This window comes from Melanotaenia boesemani, chromosome 1 (genome assembly GCF_017639745.1).
Source record: "Melanotaenia boesemani isolate fMelBoe1 chromosome 1, fMelBoe1.pri, whole genome shotgun sequence".
NCBI lineage: Eukaryota > Metazoa > Chordata > Actinopteri > Atheriniformes > Melanotaeniidae > Melanotaenia > Melanotaenia boesemani.
The window spans coordinates 33,768,253-33,789,126 of record NC_055682.1 but is presented as its reverse complement, the minus strand read 5'-3'; the positions used below and the strand labels follow the sequence as shown (position 1 = coordinate 33,789,126).

Below are 20,874 nucleotides of genomic sequence, written 5' to 3'. Positions count from 1 at the left end.
AAAGGTCAGCTCATGCTGAATGTGTGTAGGTTCACATCTCTCTGTTATCCCTGCAAAGGACCATAAAAACCATTTCTACTTAAATTTCACTTAAAGCGACAAAACTTAAGTGACAATTTATAAAATGAGACATTTCAAACTAATGTCAACATGATGACTTTTGGTAAAGTGTGTGTTGCATTTAGGAGTTGGTGAATAAGCACAGCAGTGCTTCCTGTGTTAATTCACCAACTCCTAAATGCACCGCTGTGTCGCCCTCCAGCAAGAAACAGACGGAGAAATTCTCCATTTCTGGTATTACACCAAGAACTTCATGTCCATCATGGGAACACATACAGCTTAACAAGCAGAATCTTCCATCATGTAGGAATTTCTGAGTCCTTTTACAGCTTAAAACGGATCCAAAAATCTTTAGAGATTTTGTTAACGTCAACACGTTACAAGTTACACTTATGAAATCAAGAAGTCAAAACAGACCGATGGTTATTTGTTAATGGATGTGGGTCCATCAACAGGCTGAGAATCTGGGGAAAACACCGCACAGAATCATATGATTAATCAAACCAGCTGCTCTGTGGTTATCTTTAGAAGCATAAAGGGGAAGGAGGATTAATTTTCATCCCAATGTATACTTATTTATTCAGTTGATAAAACAAGCTACAGAGACCAGACAGTGTTGTGCTGTTTTAGCAACTCATCTGTGCAGACTTAACTTCATCTTATGTAGAATGGAATAGGACAGTGGTTCTCAACTTGGGGTCTCTGACTGTCCAAGGGGGTCCCTAAAGGGCACAGAAGGTCCATGAGGTTTTGACTGCACAGAGCCTGTGTGACTGTTAAAATTAAGGCCATGTTAACACATTTGCTGTTTGTGTACGTGTGTCGGGAGGAGGGGGGTTTGGCCATGCAGCCATGTTTGGACATGTGACAGTGATGCAGCACTACATTGTGGGATGTAACTGAAGCTAGAAGCAACTTCATCTGTGTGGTCATTTTTCACGGTGTCAAAAGAAGATACTTGAAAAGCAGTATGCAATATCTGCAAAGTCAAAGTAATACGAGGAGGATACCGTGTCAAATCATTCAACACCACAAATTTGATATGCCATCCGAAAAACTACCATCCAGCACCTCACAAACAATGGCGGGAAACTAACGCCCCTAATGTTTGCTGCATTTTTACTTTGTACAGAATTTGATAATCTTAAACCTTTTGAAACAAAATATATATATTGACATTGGTAAATATTGGTTATCGGCCATAACAACAATATTAAAATCGGATATCGGTATCGGCCAAAATTTTCATATCGGTCCATCCCTACTGAAAACACAGACCTTTGAGACCAGAATAAATAAATGGAGTGATCAAAATCTTCTATACAACCATATTTTCATAGTCAAAAATAAAAATGCTACTTTGTAGGACACCTTGTGGATACCATAAATTGGCCTCCATGTATGGTGTGGTTAAGTGAGGTGAGAGAGCTACGCTAGAGGAGTAGTTCATGTCTATCCTGGTAACCTAGATTTCTTCTGCACCCTTTCTTCATGAAACATGTCTGAGAAATGTCACAGTGAAGATGATTTAACCATATTAAAAAAAAGAAAGAAAAGTAAGGCTATATGTTGATAGTTACCTTAACTTCGGTTCTATGATAGGACAGGAAAGCATAATTTAGCTAGCTAGTGAAACACAATCGTGGTTTCAGTACGGGGTGAGCGTTGCATGAAAGTGTCCTCAAAAAAATAGGTTGGAAACCACCGAGTTATGAGAAAGGAAACTCAGGACAGAACACATATTTTTCTTTATCAGTAGCACAATAATCAAAGCAACATTTTTAGTGCTGAGCGGTTTCAGTCCATTTAGCCCGGGCAAACCTAAAGCTAACTGGCCGAATGCAATGCTCTAGTTGGTCAAGATGCCAAACAGCAGCAGGAAAAGCTCCACTGCTGGGTTTGTTGGTGGTTTCTGAAAACTGGCTGCTTTTTCAGCCATGTCATTTTCTGGCCATGAGAGTCAGCATGGGTATACATGCAGTTATTGCCAAGTGCTGCAGCACAGAGATTCGTAAACACAAAAGGCATGACAGCAGATGCATTTGCTATGAGCTCACAAAGCAGCTTCACTGCTTTTTGAAAGCTCCTGGAAAGTTACCAGGTTAGCTTTGCTTATTATGAAACGTTTTAGAGACTATGAAAGTCAAACTGTTTCAGTCCAACTATTTTTCCTCAAACTCAAAAGTGGGTTAGAAACTACATCCACTAATCCCTCCCACACTACATTTTAACTGCAGAATTAGCAGAATTATACACTATTGTAAATAAACCTGTTGTAAAGTTTACAGCTCCTGGTTGGTTGCAGATTATTTCAATCAGTGCAGACCTGTGGAGCCAGTTGGGAACAATTTCTAATGACAGTTTTTCCAGGTGAGGAGAATTTCTCAGACAACAATAAATGGTTTGCTATGGTGAGATCATTGACTGCTGCGTTGCCACAGTGTGAAGGATGACTGAGATAAACCACCGTCACCTCCACCTACAGTCTGCTGCTATCCATCATCAGACAGATCTGATAAATGGAGAGCAGAGTCGCGCTCCTCTTTCCTCCCTGCAGTTCCCCGCCGCTGAACGTCTTGTATTGAAGCGCCAACATAATGTGAAGCACAGCCTATTAGAGCACACATCACTCACCACAGCAGGACGCCGCCTTCCACATCAACATGACAGCTGACTTTAATGCAAAGGAGCTTGTATGTGTGTGTGTGTGTCCATCTTCAAAAAGCTGAAGGCTTTTCGTGGTAACAAGTGGATCTTATCTAATCAGGAGAGAGGCCATTGCTAAAAAAATTTTACCTAAATTTCTTTTCGAATGAACACTAACAATGAATGAAACATGTTGAGAGTGTGTGGGCTTTAATCTCAGCTCAGTTTTAACAAAAATTCAGCTGATTCCTTTGCTTTGGTCTGATATCAAAATCCAAGTTAAACCATGAACTATTATCTCAGCAATAGCCAGAAGCAGAGGCATAGCACTAACTACTCCCCCAAGTCTTGTTTATGCTGCTTCACAGTGAGCAATTACTTTGCAGAGTTTATCATCCATATCAGCTCATTTAGCTTCCTTTAACTCATTAAAGTCATCTAAGTCAACAGCTGGAGAAAACTGGCACTTTCATTTCTACAAAAATGTGTCTTTGTTAGCACTGATACAGCCATTTCTCTCAATTTAAACTGCTTCCTGCTGAGGCGGCAGCACGGGGACACTCAGCATGTTTGAGTGGGCTTGGATTTAAGTTCATTGAGAGATGCAACTTAGATTTTGTAACTATAAATGACCACCTATACTTACATAATCATTTAACTTCTTAAGCCCTGAAGGTCTTTTAAGGGTTTCTGCTCGAACATGTATACCTAAAAAGGATTATTTATTTCTCAGCAACTACAAATGCTGTGCAAACCATCTTAGTATAAAAATAAAGCTAACACATTTCTTCAGGAGTGGAGGCAGATGGTACTGCGTTAAAGTCATTTTTCTTATTTGTTTGCATTTTATAGTTTATAACTCCTTCCAAAATTTGCTGCAGTACACAAAAACAACTCAAGAAAACCATGAATCAACACATGAGCATTATCTGTGTAAAGAATTATGGTGCTCAAGTGAAACAGAGGAAAGTCAGAGAGATTTTAGTAAATAGACTGCTGAGTATTTTTTAATTTGGCATAATTAGTCTTGTTTTGGCATTGAGTGAGGTCCTCGTAATCCCATGAGGAATCTGGGACACACAACTGTCCCACTGTCTCAAAAAATGATCCCCAGCACTTCTTCTGGAGTATAATGTTTCTATTGGGATGCCATTTAATCAAAATATAGCTTAAAAAAATGGATGATGACGCTGCAAACAACGATGGGTCTGTGCATAATGCTCACAGCCGCATAAACAAGGAAATATTACCCCCTATGAGGGGCTTACTCTGGTTTGATCAGCCGATTTGAATGATTGACCCCTCGTTTTAATCGTGGGATCCATTAGAATTACAGTGATGTCACCATATTTATTCTGATCTTACCAACCATCGGTGTTAACGACGGAAACATTTGTGATGCAGAATGACTGACAATGGCAGGAGCTAAAGAGATTAATTGAAAAGGCTAAAAGTTTGTGCTGGCTTATATCTAAGGATGTTTAACCTCCTTTCAATTGGTTTCCACTTGTTACTGGGGTTTTAGCCTATAAACTCAACACCCTCTGTACTGCTGGCCAAATCCTATCCTGCCCACGGGTTTTTTTTTCCTTTCCATGACACTACCAAAGCAGTTTGCACAGCCCATCTCTGAGAGGAAATGACTGCACTTGCCCCCCACCCTCCTTCCACTCCTGGACAAAGTCCTGGTACTTCGTCGCTCCCCCACTCCTGCAGTTACAGCCAGCTCAAATGGGCCTTCCTTGACTGTCCATGACCAGACAACAATATTCAGTCCAGCCTGGAAAAGATTCTTTCTGGCTTTTCCAGCCAGTATCACACTTCATCTCGTGGCACACTGCCTCTGCAGAGTCTCTGCTGAGACCTCAAGTTGTAGTTACATTTCTGAAGAGAAGCATGTCAGCTATGTCACAGCCTAACCCTGGGAATCCATCGGGTGTGGCCCTGCAACATCTCCAGCGACACAGTTAAGCTCTGCCCTCACTCAGTCGGAAAAACTCACATTTCTATGGCATCTTCTTGCCTTGTCACTCATATTCTGGTCGGCAATTATTTCCCATAAATCACCCTTCATGTTGGTTTCTTTAAAAGTCCAGTAGTGTCATACTGTGCTTTTCAAAAGTTAAAATCCACAAATCTGTTGTGGAAATCTCTAAATGGTGAACATCTGGCCCCATGTCAACAGTAATGTTGATGTAGAGATGTACAGTCAGAGGACATTACATTTTAGAAATTAAAAGTAATCTCTATGCTCGTTGAAGTCGTACTGAACGCTTATTTTTAGTACACCTGTGATATGTGTCAGGCATACACACACACACACATTATGTGTGTGTGTGTATATATATATATATATATATACACACACACACACACACATACAGAAACACACTTTAGTGCCAAAAGTAATTGATCAAAGTCAGAAGTGATCCATCACTCCAGAGAACGTGTCTCCACTGATTCAGAGTCCAGTGGTGGCGTTCTCTACATATCTGCATCCAACGCTTTGCATTGCTTTTGATGATGTGTAGCTTGGATGCAGCTGCTCGGCTGTTGAAACCCGATCTATGAAGCTCTCTTACTGTTCCTGAGCTGATCTGAAGGCCACATGAAGTTTGGAGGTCTGTAGCAATCAACTCTGCAGAAAGTTGCCGACCTTTGCACACTATGTATACAAACTATTAGTAAATGAAATTGGAGTTAAGGTATGGAAATTTTAGGTGATTTCTGAAGTCGACTAGTCAGGCCATTTATAAACTATTAGTCGATTAGTCGTGACATCATCGTGACATCATCAATAGTAAAATTTTTTAAAATACTTTATCTCCAAATGGAAATTGTAAAACATGAATGAGATGTTATTTGTTTGTTGTTCGTGTTCCATTAACAAGTGTTTTTTACATAGTTATATTTTTAGCATTGGGTGGGCTCTAGTATTGTTCAGTAGGTAGATGAGAAACTGGGTCAGAGAAACGGGGCTTTAAGGGCCGCCTGCTATGCTATGTGAGCTAAACACCAGACCTAGAGGAGCGTTAAGCAACAACAAAACCAGTTATTTTCTTCATCTGTCCGTCTGGTCATTTTCCTCCTAAAGCAACATTTCTGACGGTAACCGTGCTGTTCTGGTCTTTTGCCTCCATGATCGGTGAAAACTCAGACAGAAACAGCTGCTAAACATTACGCTTCCACACCAAGGTTGGGAGGCTGAGGAGAGGTGATTATTCCTGGGTGCAACTGCAGCTAGCTTCAGGGTTAGCTCTCTTCACTTTACCCCGCAGTGGTGAACTGTTTATTGCTAAAGCTTGTAGAATTTATATTGTAGGGGGGTTAAATAAATACACATAATCAAAATTTCATGGGTGTGGGCGAAACATAGCCACCTCTTCTTCTTCTTCTTCTAAAACATTATTTTGTCTGCTACATTTTCCTAATCCTTTGACTTGACACCCCTCCTCCCCCCCCTTCAGTTTAACACTAGAAGTCCCAGGAATTTTGATGTCTCCCTAAAGTCCCAGAGAAGGGTCGAAAGACCTTTAGTCCAAACTGACGACTCTGCTGGCAAAAATTAGCATCTCTTCATTTGTAAATGCAGCCATTACCTGAGGAATGCACCCATTGCATCCAGCCCCTCCTTGTTACCTTGAAACGTCTGGTAAATTCTGTGGCAGTGGGGGATGGTGGGCTGAGGGGGATAAATAGTAGCTAGCTTCACCTCGAACAAATAGAAGGAAGCAAAATGCAGAGGCGGCTTACAACTCAGCAGGCATTGGACCTGATCCTCAGCGATACAAACCCTTGTGACTCAGATGGAGAAGAGATACAAATTCAGCTGGATTCGGACTCTGACTCTGAGCAGTCTTCAGGTAAGATTTGAAACTATTATTGAACTTTTTGGTATGACAAATTTCTTTCTTTCTGCTTTGTCCTGTACTGTGAGTTGCAACACTGGAATTTCTCCATTTTGGTACAAATAAAGGATTTTTTTAATCTTATTTCCAAAACATCCTATTTTCGTCCTCTGAAATTGTGAAATTGTTTACCTTGCAGATGATGAGACTGCTCCACTGCCAGAAAAGAGGGCTCGGTTGGGAAGTGAGAGGACAGAGATGGCTAAAGATGGCACAGTGTGGCATGAAGAACAGCTGGGGACATGTCTCAATTTCACCCCAATAGAACCATACGGCACAGATGGAGAGCCAACTGCTAAGGCCAGAAGAAGTATCCGGACTCGTCTTCAAAGCTTCTTCTGTTTTATAACACTTGAAATGCTTCGTAGCATTCAAGAATGGACCATTCAGCATGCACGGCAAAAGGAGCAGGCAGATTGGTTCATGAACCTCCCAGAACTAATGGCATTTATTGCAATTATTATCTTGCGGGGGGTGAAGAAAGTTCCATCACTACGTGACAATTGGTCAGCAGAGCTGGGAAACCCACGAATCATTGCTACTATGGCCCGAAAGCGCTTCCAAAACATCATGCAACACCTACGCTTTGATAACATGTTCACACGCAGTGAGCGAGTGGAGACAAATAAGTTTGCTGCAATTTCTAATCTGTGGGAATCTTTTGTCAATAACTGCATCAGATCTTATAACCCTGGTCGACACATCACTATTGATGAACAGCTTTTCCCGACAAAGACTCGCTGCAGTTTTCTGCAGTACATTGCAACAAAACCGGACAAATTTGGCATTAAGTTTTGGCTGGCTTGTGACTTGAAATCAAAGTACATTTGCAATATCCTGCCATATCTTGGCAAGGACCCCAGTCGTCCCAGTGGAGAGAGACTCTCTGAGAGTGTAGTGATGAGGCTGATGGAGCCGTTCATGGATAAGGGCAGAACTGTAACAACAGACAATTTTTTTACATCGCTGTCCCTTGCGCAACGACTGCTTAGCCGGAAAACCACCATCCTTGGCACAGTCAACAAGATTCGCCGGGAAATTCCTCAGTCAACTAGACTGAAGGACCACACTAAATTCACCACTCGAGTGTTTTCCACCACTGGTGCAACACTCACAGTATATGCGCCGAAACGGAAAAAGACTGTCTATCTTCTCAGCAGCATGCACAATGTGGTTGAGACTGAGAATACCACCAAAAGGAAGCCAAACACTGTCACACAATACAACACCACAAAGTGTGGTGTGGATGTGATGGACCAGATGGTGCGGGAGTACAGCGTGCGTGCAGGAACACGGAGATGGCCAGTCGCCGTGTTCTACAACATGATCGACATGGCGGCACGGAACGCTCATGTTCTTCATAAGGAATGCACCGGAGTGCAGGAGAGAAGAGTGGACTTCCTGGTTGAGCTCGCGAAAGAGTTGGCCAACTCTCATGTGAGTCAGAAGAAGGCACATAAGGAGCAACTGCTTCAGCAGCAACCTCCCACACCTAGCCCTGGGAAAAGGGCAAAATGTCAGGTCAACCATCGATGCAAGAACAATTGCGCAACTGTAAGATGTGTTGACTGCTACAAATACACATGTGGCAAATGCAGGATGGAGATACCATGGAAGTGCCAAGCATGTTTGGACTTAGCACAGACGGACTGCTGAAAGAGCAGAAAAGCCATTCACACAAGGGCATGCCACTGTAGCCTTGTGTAAATATTTGTGAAATTGTTTCATTACTTGCATTATTTTAACTGTTTTGTTGTTTTTTTTATGACAAAAATAAAAAGCATTGGAAAAAATTCACAGTTGTTCTTTTATATCTTTGTCATGTTGACATTTATGCCCTCTTGACTTAGACACTAATGCTTCTGGACATTTTACTCACAGACCCTGCCTGTACCACCACAATCAAAAAATGTTCATTTTAAATATTCAAAATTGTTCATTGCTTGGGCTTTTTGGACATATGAACATTGGGTTAGAAAGTTTGAAAAATTGGTAAAAAATTCTGAAAAATTTGTATTTTTTCATTTGTATGAAAAGAGGAGAGCTGGACCTTTTAAAGTGATTTTTTAAAAAAATATGAATTCATCATTTTGTCATATCATTCTAAATTGTTTGCTTTTTTATTGAAGGCCCACAATGATTATCTTTTTTTTTTTCTTCTAAAAGCACACAAATGTGTCGAGGAGGTATATATCATATATCATATCAAATATATTTTTAATTATTTGAAATATACTAGAATGCAGGAAAACCTTTCTGAATCTGTTTGAGGTCTACTCCAATCTCATACTCAGGGGACCAAGCAGTGTCTCAAGCCAAGCTTTGGGCAAAAGTTGACAGTCCAGTTTCAAGAGTCTACAGTGTCTCCCCTAAGTATGCGCCCTCCTGGGGTGTGCCAGTAATTGACTCGTCTACAAACAAAAGAAGCTGTTCGCAGCTTAAGACAGGATTTTAGCTAAAATCCTACTGGTCAATCGACCCATCTCTGGGTTGTAAAGGTAGAAAGGTCAATTGACCCCTCTCTGGGACTTCTAGTGTTAAAAACCACTTAAATATAACAGACATCTGGCCACCAGTCTCACCTGTGCTGTTGGCCCGCTTGCTCCCCAGTAAACTCCATCCTGGAGGTAGCACAATGTGGTGGAGGGCCAGCGCCAGGCTCTCATCCAGACGTTCACACTCTTGCAGGGGAATCTGACACTCGTCCAGTAGCAGTACCCCATCGAGGCCGTCAACCCGCCCCACTGTGCTCACCTGTGTGGAAGGTGATTACAGAGATGGGTCAACTTTTCAGAGGAGAAGAGGTGAGGCTTATGTTAATGGAAGCACATTTTAAAACTCACAGCATAAGACCATTAACCAAATGCCTACCCATAATTAGAGATGTAAATGTAGGAAGACGTGTGTGTGTGTGTGTGTGTGTGTGTGTGTGTGTGTGTGTGTGTGTGTGTGTGTGTGTGTAGTCGGCTTGTTTAATTTGGAACTGCAGCTGTGTTAACAAAAATAATTCATGTTCAGATTGGAAACTGTTAAGAAGTGAGCTTAAAGTTTGTTTTTTCTGCTGGCTCTGGGGTGGAGAGAGAGCTCATCACACTGCTCACCAGGAACTGGGCCATGTCAAAAGCCAAATCCTGGACAAAGCGGAATCGATGCTCCGCCAATGGAGCCACGCGACCTGGACGAGACTTCGGGTCTTCTGAGGCGTCCAAGATGTCTTGTGTGAAAGAACACAAGGTGACCAACACCACCTCACAGCAGTCATGGGCTACAAGACAGTAACAAAAAGAAAGGGTGAGAGGAGAAAAAAAAAGCAGCGTGAGAAGACTGGCCTGTAGAGGACTGAAACTTTATTTCTAGCCTCTTTTTCACAGAAAAATTGGGAGGGTGTATAGGTATCATCTGATACAACATGTCAAAATTTTTAATTGTGAAATAAAGACTGAAAAAATAAAAAAATGCCTGCAGAAATAATTTCACTAAACCAATTTAGATTTTTTCTGTATGGGTTCATTATATAAAATTTGCAAATTTAAAACTACAGGACATAATTCTACATTATAGGAAAATGCCACAGCTAGTGAATCCTTTCACATAGCACTAAACGTTTTCCATTTTTCTTTGTTCAGAAAATGTGCCTTTTGGAAAATGCTAGAGCAGTCATGATGCAAAACTATGTGCTGACTCTAAAAAAAACTGTGAATCCTGTTACTATTTTTATTTTTTTTATCAGATTTGTGAATGTTGCAGACAAATAATAATGTACCATATCCCACAATAACAGGATGCGACGTGGACCACTAATTTAAATCCTAATTCACCTAAATAAATCAGAATATCATTTAACCTAATGAAACGATTGCTCAATTTAACTCAGTTCCTTTTGGTCACAAGTCAAACATGACACAGCAACAAATTAATAATGCAACATGATATTAAATTGAAGTTTATGCAAATGACTTCTCAGCTGTCACAACACAAAGAATGAACAGAGGATGACTACAGTCATACACCGTCAATGTAAAAAAAAAAGAGAAGTCTGCACTGCCGAGCTGCATTAAGCTGAACATCCATACATCTAACATCATTTAAAAATCCAGCCCTCTGGGATTTACCATATTTCAGAGTTCTATTGTGTTCCTCCACAAACATCATCAGATAGCCGCTAGCAAGCTCAATATTAATACCTTGCTCGAGGGCATCGCAATACAGGCCAGAGTCTGCAGCCATTTTTCTAAGCCTTCTGGGAAATATATGTTGCAACTTTTTGGCTGGTCACAAGCTCAGTCCTTCGGAGGTCAGAGCGGTTTGATGGAGGAGGCAGTGAGGCAGAGCTAAGCTGTTAAAAGAAAGTAACACCTCCTCTCAACCCCCAACAGGTACCTGTAATTCACTTGAGCTCTTAATAAGATAACTCAGTTCATCATGTCCTGTCTCTATTTCTTATTTTTTTTTAACCTGCCTGGAACGTAAACACAGATGAAAACAAATCAAACACCTTTAAAATTTGTTTCCTAACTTCATAAGCCTTGTCTTTGCTAACATCTACGACTGACACAGTGAAAAACATTACATAAGGGATTGTGGCTTTGCCATTTTAGTCCCAAAAATAAAAAACCTTCTCCCAGTTTATAAGATTTGTTGAATCTTTTAGTCTTGCATGGCATCTTCACAGTGCTGGGTCAGTGCTGGAGAATGGTCTTGACAATTAACTGAGAGGTGAGAAAATGCTCTGATATGTTTGTAATTATTGAAACCATTCACAATCTTCTCAACCTGCACAAAATCAAGGATGGTCAGTGTGCCACCAGAGTGAGGTCAAAGAATGTTAAAGGATGCCATTTCTCTTTCAGTGGGGGCACTATAAATGTCCAAACAAAAAATAAAATGTAATAAAGTGAAAAAAAGACTTTGTTTTCTGGATATGTCTCCACTTTTTGACCAAGGAATGCTTGAATTTAGCCAATGGAACTGTACAAGGGATGCTTTCATCCTTTCTAAAATGACTGTATTGCACCAATATCTCAATGAAATGTGACAAGGGCTCAGTTAAAAAAAAAAAAAAAAAACTGTTCTCTGCACACAGTGAGCAGCTCTGACAAACACCGTCTAAATTTTAATTTTCCAAGCTGAAATCACTGCATATGCTCTAGTAGAGGAGTGATAAATGAGCTGGACTTGAATAGAAATCAATTCTGTCTCTACAAAACCAAACAATAATTGAAAAATGAGGGCAGCAGCAATATATAATTGATTGTTTCTTTTCTTACAAAGAAAAAAAATAGAGGGAACAATTTTTTTTTTTCTTTTTCTTTAAAACTCCTTACCAGGCAATAATAACTCCTGAATATGCTGTACTTCCTGTGTGATGTGAAAGCAGAAAAAACATTATCCCTATTTTAAAGATCCTCATTGTGTTGGAAGTGTATTTTGAAGTGTATTTTGACATGTTTAGCCACCCTATTAATACAAATAAAGGCTACAGCACATAGTGGTTATGATGAAATCTAAACATTTTGACACTTTTTTTTATTTATTTTTTTTTATCATTTTGCACAGTTCATAAGTGACCTGAAGCATACTGTAGCTGAATGCATCCTATACAGTTAGTTGCCCATCACTGGTGTAAATGTACTGGGCAGCATTAGAGTACAGAGTCTCTCCTATATTCAGCCAATAGATTATATTGTATTCATGCAAGATAAGCGTATTTAGATTTACAATCAGTTAACAATGTGAACAAAAAGAAAAAAAGGGAAGTTCATATGAACTTAACATGTATTAAATACTCTATGTGGAGTTGTTTTTCTTTTAGAAAAGATGGGCAGGTTGCAAGGCATGGTGGGTGGGATGGCTCACCGGGACACAGCGCCTGCAAGGTGTCATGACTGCTCCTTAGGGTGCTGGTCAGGTGCCTCTGAGTGCTGCCAGCAAACAGCAGGAAGTAGTCCACACCCTCATCATCTGCTGCCAGCTCTTCATTAGTGAGCTGCACCGTGACAACACAATGACCCTGCAGAGATATTTCAACAGAGAGAGGAAGGAAGAGTGAGACATTATGAAAGAAGATGGGAAAAATTCAAATTGCATCAACTCCAATTTATCTGACTTGTCCTTTTGTTTTAAAATAATGTGGAGGAAACTGCATGTAATTGTAATGTATGTTGATAAAGTGTGTCATATGCATCAGCAAATGTAGCATTACTTGGGGGGGTAAAAGAAAAAATGACACCAGATAAACTATGAATGCCTTTGGATGTCGTTTTGCAAAGGCTTGCATCCACATACAGACTCTACTAAGAACATGAATGTATCCTTGAAAATGTTTCAGACAAAGCAAAAGGTCATAAACAAAATCAAAATCAATCCCCCTCTCCACCTCTTTAAATTTACTTGTTTAGTCTGAGATTGAAATAAATCGATAAATAAAAACACAAAAATGAAATCTTAGCTGGTTACTCCAGATGCAGACATCACAGGTTGGCAACTCATTAAAAATCAGATATCAGGACATTCCTGTGAAAGCTACCGTGTGGCATTCACCAGTTATAATAACACCATGTGATCAGTTGGACTAAAGTCAAACAAACCAAGCTCAGGCAGAATCAGAGGTGCCCATATTAAGTAGAATGAAGAAATGTTGTAAAATGTAATGTATCCCAGCTGCCATCAGGTAAGAGGTAGGGTCACCAGTTCACCACAGGGCCAATACAGAGAGAGACAAGAGTGAATTTAGAGACAACTTAATCTGTAATGCATGTTTTTTCGACAGTGGGAGAAGTCACGTATACATTCAAACTCCACACAAAACGGCCCCTGCCACGGTTTTAACCAGGGATCTTGGTGATGTGAGGTTAGGGTGCGGACCATTCTAGAAATCCCTATCTTGAGATTCACTCTAATCGCTCCGATTAGCCTTAAATAAAGAATCCCGTCTTTGTAAAAGCATCTGAAGTGACAACATAAGCTAAATAGCTGAATTTAATGTTTGCCTCAGTAGGATTTGTCACTTCCTAAAATTAATAAATATAAACCTGCAATAAACCTACTCATTTGTGTGTGTTTACAATGTTCACAATAAACATTTCTTAATTACTATGTTACTCTTTTTCTTCCTGACAACATGATGCTCATATGGCAAATTATTTCAGTGACATCTTTTGGCTAAGTTCGTAGTTTTGGTTTTTTGTTTGTTTGTTTGTTTGTTTGTGGTCTGTGGGGTAAAACTTGCAGGTTTTACATCAAAGTTTCAAATTATACCAACAGTTTATCTAGACAGGTTTTACTTCTTAAAACACAAATGGACGAAAAGGAAAATGACTAAAAGTACAAGAAAGCAGTTACTGTAGTGTCTGCTCTATTTCTGTAGTGACAATGAGGCAAGCTGTGGCAATGCATCTTGGGTAATGATGTGGGTTCATCTGAAGACAGACTGAGGAGGAAGAGAAACAACATAAAATAGGGATATTGTTCAAATTAGCTGTTTTCCACTGGGGGACTGTCACTTACTGACACCAAAGTAGGATAATAGGACATTTCATCCCACTTAATCTGCCCAGTGTTGTAGTCTTTTCATGAGCTTGGTCTAAGATGAGCAGCCTGACATGGTGGGCTGGGCTTAAAAGGTTTAAAGGTGCTTCCTCTTCCCCTTGTAAACAAGTAGCCTTAGGACTTTGTTTTATACAGTGGAGATCATTCGGCAGACAGCAGCAAGGCTAACCAGAAGCCTCAGGATCGGTTGGCCTCTGTTTGGCAGGCCAGTGATGCTGCTTAACATAAAGAGGGGAGAAATGTGTTCAAAGTCAACCCAGAGGCCAAAGACAGAGAAGGCAGCCTGCAGTAACCTTCTGAGACCCACAACTGAATGCACTGACTTGCAATGACTTGCAGTGTGGAAGATGAACGCTTAGCAATGCTCTGAGAGTATCGGCTTTAACAAGCAGAGCAGAGGCGGTGAAGTAAATGAGTTGTGGACGGGTGGAAGCCAGCAGGCATGACATTCTCTCCATTAAAAACTCATCTCTTATCCTGAGCCCCAATTGGAAATTAGGGCTTGCTGCTATAGAACAGATTGGTACCTCAGCGGATTTGGCAGTTGGTACTCCACAGGAAAATGAAAATGTATTAGTGTGAAATAAGTTCCACATTTTTAAAAACGAACAAAAGCGAAGCAAAAAGAGAAATGGTTTTTTTCTCTACTGCTGCAGGCGGGTGGCAAATCACCTCAGACAGAATACAAACTTGTTGCATGTTGACACAGTAGCTGCTGAGATTTCTTGTAGAACCCCAGCAGTCTCTCATTAAGTCCAAATTACTGTCAACCTATCATGTATAACATTGTAAGCCATTTTCTTAGGGAGAAAATCACCTGAAAACAGATTCAATAAATGCAATTCATAAAAACGGTTTCTAAACTATAGGAGCATTCTAACTGGTTAAAACTTATTTAAACAGGAATGAGTGTGGAGAAGAAAATTAACTGAATAAGATCACTGTGAGTCTTTCTGGAGGCAAATGTGTTGGCAGGGACGGGGGTGGAGGTGGAGAAACAGAGATGTGAAACATCTGCTGGAGACGGCAGGAAACAAAGCTGCACACACAGATCTTTGCAAAACACACAAACAAGAAGACAGGCGTCGAAGCCCTGTAACAATAACCAACACACACTGATGGAAAACTTTCGTATTACTCTTATTTTTCCAGCTTAAATAAAAATAAATAAAAAAAAAAAACTATTTTTAAAGCTGTGTGGAAGGATTTTTGTATACTTGTGCTGACTACTAGTTAGAAGAGCTGAACAAAGTGACCGGTACTGAGCTGCTAATCAAGAGATTTAAACAAAGAAGAGGCAGCTTCTTAGCAACATAAAAAACCCAGCTGGAGGCTATGAACCCAACCCCCTCTTTCTGAGCATGTGTGTAAGTGTTGCCCTTTCTTCACATCCTGCTGCTGTGCGAGTCATTACTACACAGGTTAAGCAATGGTTTTGAACATTTACACACTGTATAGTGAATTTTACCATTTTAATTTTATATTGTGTCATCCTGGCTGGTTTGTTAACTTTGAAGATATACCCCCCCCAAAAAAAAGATGTCAACACTTTAAATTGCACTAAACTATTCAAGCGTTTCCAGACTATTCTTGCCCTAAAGCAATATTTTAAGCTGGATTTGCAGTCACAGAGAATTGGCCTGGATCTGAGACAAGTCTAAGTAGGATTTTAAGTCATTGATTGCTAAGTGTAAACACATAAAAGAAGTTTGCTGATATGATTCATGTTTATGAGAAAAGTGATGAGTGAGGAGCTAAAGCCATTCATGCAACCCCAGACCCCCAGAAAAAGAAAATAAAAACAAACAATACATGTTGTGGAGGACATGATGAAGACTCTGAAGTCAGCTTGGGAGACTGAGCAGAATTTGGTTAAACTGGCAGCGAAAACACCCAGACCCATTCCTGCTGGCCATACCTCAGGTGCAATGTCATCACAGACTCAACAAAGAGAGGCAAGACTGCCAGTCTTCACTTCAACAACCAGGGAGCAAATCAGATTACATCACCTGGAGCCACTTGCATCAAAGCATAACATGAATGATAAGAGTGATATTTCTGTGCATGACTGGAAATGCCTGATAAAAATCAGAAAGACAGGTTAAGCCTTGCAAAACAAAAACTATGAAACTGTGACTGCCTGCTGCAGATCTTTCATGTAATGCAAATCCACTATGACTGTTAAACTCCCAGTCTCAAGACAAGTGGGTTGTCTCTGTTTGTCAGAGGACAGAAAACGTGTTTTTAGGGTACAAGTACCTTTGTATCCTTTCATCTTTCATTTTTATAAAGCCACACTACTAAACACTGGTAGATTTTCTCCCTGAGGCGCCCCTAACAAAGGCTAATACAGCATCAGTCTGGAATACTGTCTCTTCTCTGAGCTCTCTCAACCAAGTAAAGTCAGTCCGATAATGACTCTGGTCTATCTCTTGCTCTGTTACTTTCTCTCTTTCTTTTACTCACTTCCTCCAATAATGCTCTGTTGGGTTCCTTTGCTGAATTTGCCATGGTGCATGTTAGAAATGTGTTGATATTCAGTTGCCCGCATTGGACACAGAGCCATAAAGTGAAATCCTGCTGTAAAGTGCTGTGCCAGGACAGGAAAAAAAAAAAAAAAAAGTGTGAATCTTGGTTCCTGAGTCTCGGGATGCTAATATACACTGGCCACGGTTATATGGTGGTTTTTAATTCGGAAGGAATTAAATAATTTGGTATTGAAGTATTCTCCTTCACGTTTACATGAAAACACGTTTAATCATCTTATTTAATTCTGTTTAAGATCTGTGGTGTTTGGAAGGGTTCTGACTGGACAGGGGGACGACGTGACGTATTTATGTCTACGGGAAGTAAACAAACTCCACTTCCTGCTTCTTTTCGTTTAGTCTACAACATAGAAGACCACATAATAACCATTTTCGCTTTGATTTTGATTCTAGTTTTGAAGCAGCTGCTCGACACTAGCATACAACTTCACTTTGGTCAGCTGAGGAGGAAAAGGTAGATGGAGTCCTGTACCATCATCACGACAGAACAAGGGAACCAGCATGCGCGTAACGACCGTAATTATTTAAAGTGGAATGAAGGTATACACGATTGAGAAATTTTTCAGTTTGGATTTAAAATCAGAAAAAACCAGCCACTTCACATTTAGGTTTATTTGGAATGGTCATTTTTTTCATTCAAAATAAGGTGTTAAAAAGGCCATTTTAAAGTGGATTTAATTTTTATTCTGAATTAAAAAGGAATTAAAAATACATAATAAATGACACTAACCCAAAAACAAGTCGTGAGCATAGAGTTTTTGAGTAAAGATATGTAGTGCTACTTCGAAAAAAATAAAATAAAAACAGAGTGAAAAGAAAGAAAGAAAAAACTTATTTAGTCTGAACACTTAAATTCAAAATCTGGGCTGTACAATTTGAATCCTATAGATCAGGGATCTCCAACTCCAGTCCTCGTCAGCTACTGTCCTGCAGGTTTTGGAGTCTACCCTGATGTAACACACCTAACTCAAATCACTGTGTCATTTACAGGCTTGTGCAGAGGTGTGTAGTAGTAGGAGGCATCCAAAACCTGCAGGACAATAGCTCATGGGGAACGGAGTTGGAGACCCCTGCTATAGATTATATGATTTATATAGATCCGTATTACACTTCTGCACCTGCAGCCCTAATTAACATCTCTACAACACCTAACACATCAATCAAATCAAATTTTATTTATAGAGCACTTTTCATGCACAAAGTGCTTTACATGATAAAAACAAATTATGCATATTAAAAACAAAATTTAAAAGCCTTTACACACCAAAGTATATAACAAAAAATAAAAAAACACACCTCATAATAGTTCACACACAATCGCACACAAACTCACACGCATACAAACAAAGTGCATACACTCCCCCCACCTGGCCATACCCCATTCTGTACAAACATGAACTCCCTTCCCTATTCACTGTCTCTTATCTTAATGTAAGTATAAAAATAATAATAAAATGAAAACATCACTTTAAAGACAAAATACTTTTGTAATATTGCAGTTCTGTTTGCTATATTGATATAGTGATGTGCTGATGTACAGTGTACACCTGGTCAAAACGATCATTCTGTGAATGGAAAAGCCTTACTTAAGTAGTTAGGTGTTTTAGTTGAATATCAGTGCTGTAGCACAATGTAATGCTGTCACAGGTCCTGACAGAGAGGTATCATTTATTTGCAAAATGGCAGTCTATGAAATGGGTAATTTTAAAACATATAGCTCTCTTCCAGGATCTTTTTATGGGTGTGCCTTAGCATTTATAGGAAGAATTGAACATCTTTTTTTGAGTGCGTAGTAGCTGGCATTTTCTTATCAATGATATTCCATATTGAGTTTAAATTCCCAGTCCTACTCGGCAGATATGCAGATGATACCAGAACTTCTATTATAACAGCAGCATCAGCTCCTGTTTACACAGGATACCAATATGTTTAAGTGCCTGAAGAAATATTAACCATATACAACTACCAACTCACAAAAGCTGCTAAACATCTAGTCTCCCAGTAGAAGTAAAACTGAACATTATCACCTTACAGAGACTTTCCAGGTTTAGTCCACATAACTACATGCATGCCTGCAGTCATGCATCCTGCGTTAGAGGCTGAACCCCTACCTGCTTATTTAATTGTAAACTTCTCTGGAAAACATTGTCTGCTAAATGCCAGGAATGTAAATAGCATGTCTGCTCGGAGCCTGAACAACAGAGCCTCTTGTTGTTCATGAACTCTCTCCCGTTGCTCTCTAAAATAAAATCAGCCTTTATTCAATTTTTGACCCATCCCTTATTCACTAAAAGTTCTTCTGTTGGCAGAGTGATACAGCAACATTAAGGCCTTGACCTCCAGCTTCTTTAAAACTGATTGTTTCTACAATTAGTGATCTATACCCTTACAAACTGGGCCTTTTTTGTTGAGATGCAATTACAGGCTGACTGCTTAACCCCTGTGAGCTATCTTACTGTTAACTGCTGTGAGAAGTGCCTAAAATCTGATGTCTAATGAGGCCTGACTGCCTGGTTGCAATGAAGATTCTCACTGTAAATCACAGATAAGGTTATCTGGATGGTTGACGTTTGACCCACACTAGCCTTTAGAGACACACACACATGCAAACAAACATACACACAAACACATCTCTAGGTTATCTAATTTCCTGTGTGCCCTCAACACCTGCTAGCAATAGGGAACCAGTGGAACCACGAACACACTCGCTCATGACATTCCCCAATACACACACATCATTAAATATGTATTAAATAATGCAGGAGCCATGAGAGCACCTGGATCTAAGTCATTTTAATGTAGGAATACCAAACTAGGAAGCCTAAATATGAAGTTGGCAAAGACATGTTGTAATCTAAGAGTAATTAAGAAATTAAAAGGCGCTATAAATGGTCATTATAAACTCTTCAGGGTTGTTGACAGGTTTTACTTTACACTCTGGGTAGTTCAGCAATATGAAAGAAGCTAAGCAACAAGCAGACGTCTCTGCTTGAATGATCACATGTAAATGAATGGGTGGAAGACCACAGGGCTGCACACAGCAGCTATTTAATTGCATTTTATTTCCATTATAAGACACCAAATATTACAATTATAAGTACCACCACGGCTTGGAAATGTGCTCACTTTGATTTGTTTTGTTTTTTATTATTGGAGGGGGCAAAAATTTCTGAACACGTTAATGCGTACATGAGTCAATATGTGAGAGATCGCAAAAAGCCAACTGAAGGTTATCATTATCATAAAACGCAGGGTTGGGACAGTTCTGCATGTGCTGAATATACCTGTGTGTGGTTGTTAAGCAGCCTACACTCCCTCTCATGTGGACTTTTGAACTATAGTTATGTTTTTCATGGAACATTTAGAAGTGTCATGTTTTATATAAATGCTTTAAAATCTTGTTATGCCATTTGGCGAAACAGATTTTCCAGTGGCTATGAGACATATGTTAGCTATAACCAAGTGGTATACCACACCTGAACACAGGAGGGTTGAAACACTGCATTTCAGGTCCATCTGAGCCTTTTCTAAAACTGGTGTTGTTTGCATTTAGTTGTGTCAGGGCTCAAATTACACCAGGGCTTTCAGGGGAGCCTTTTTTTCGGGCGAGCACTGCGACTTTGTAAGTCACGTACACATGCTCATGTATTAGTGCACGTTGCATGGTCAAAAGTATGGTTATTACCAAAAAACCCTCTGCTACTACTGTATGCAACATGTTTGATGAGAAACAAAAGTTCTTTTAACAACCACAAAAAGAAGCACATCAAGTGTTTGTTGTATGGACGCCCACTTAATGGCGGCTGTAGCTCAGGAGGAAGAGCAGTCGTCTTTCGACCGGAAGGTAGGCGGGTCGATTCCAGGCTTCCACTGACTACATGCCGAAGTGTCCTTGGGCAAGACACTTAACCCCACGTTGCCTTCCGATGTGCCTATCGGGGTGTGAAAGGGTGAACGTGATATGTAGTGTAAAGCGCGTTGAGTGGTCAAACTGACCGGAAAAGCGCTATACAAGTACAAGTCCATTTTACCATTAACAACCAAACAATGCTCCTGTCCACGATGCTGAAGGATCACCAGTGTCATTTGATTTAATTAATTAAATAGATAAACACACAATGCTGACAAATTAATGCCATTCCGTTCAAAAAACATTAGGAACCTTA

General features: G+C 40.0%; 1 protein-coding gene across 8 annotated transcripts in view; it reads right to left on the bottom strand.

Moving 5' to 3' along the window:
• LOC121640474 (A-kinase anchor protein 13) overlaps window positions 1-20,874 on the bottom strand; it is a 126,149-nt gene that overhangs the window by 82,389 nt on the left and 22,886 nt on the right. For all 8 annotated transcript variants that reach the window (XM_041989604.1, XM_041986584.1, XM_041988049.1 and 5 more), the window contains exons 3-5: window positions 12,471-12,624; window positions 9,716-9,879; window positions 9,197-9,368 (exon numbers count right to left, since the gene is read on the bottom strand). In XM_041989604.1, the coding sequence (XP_041845538.1) occupies window positions 9,197-9,368; window positions 9,716-9,879; window positions 12,471-12,624 (490 nt within the window). The remainder of the gene's footprint in view (window positions 1-9,196; window positions 9,369-9,715; window positions 9,880-12,470; window positions 12,625-20,874) is intronic.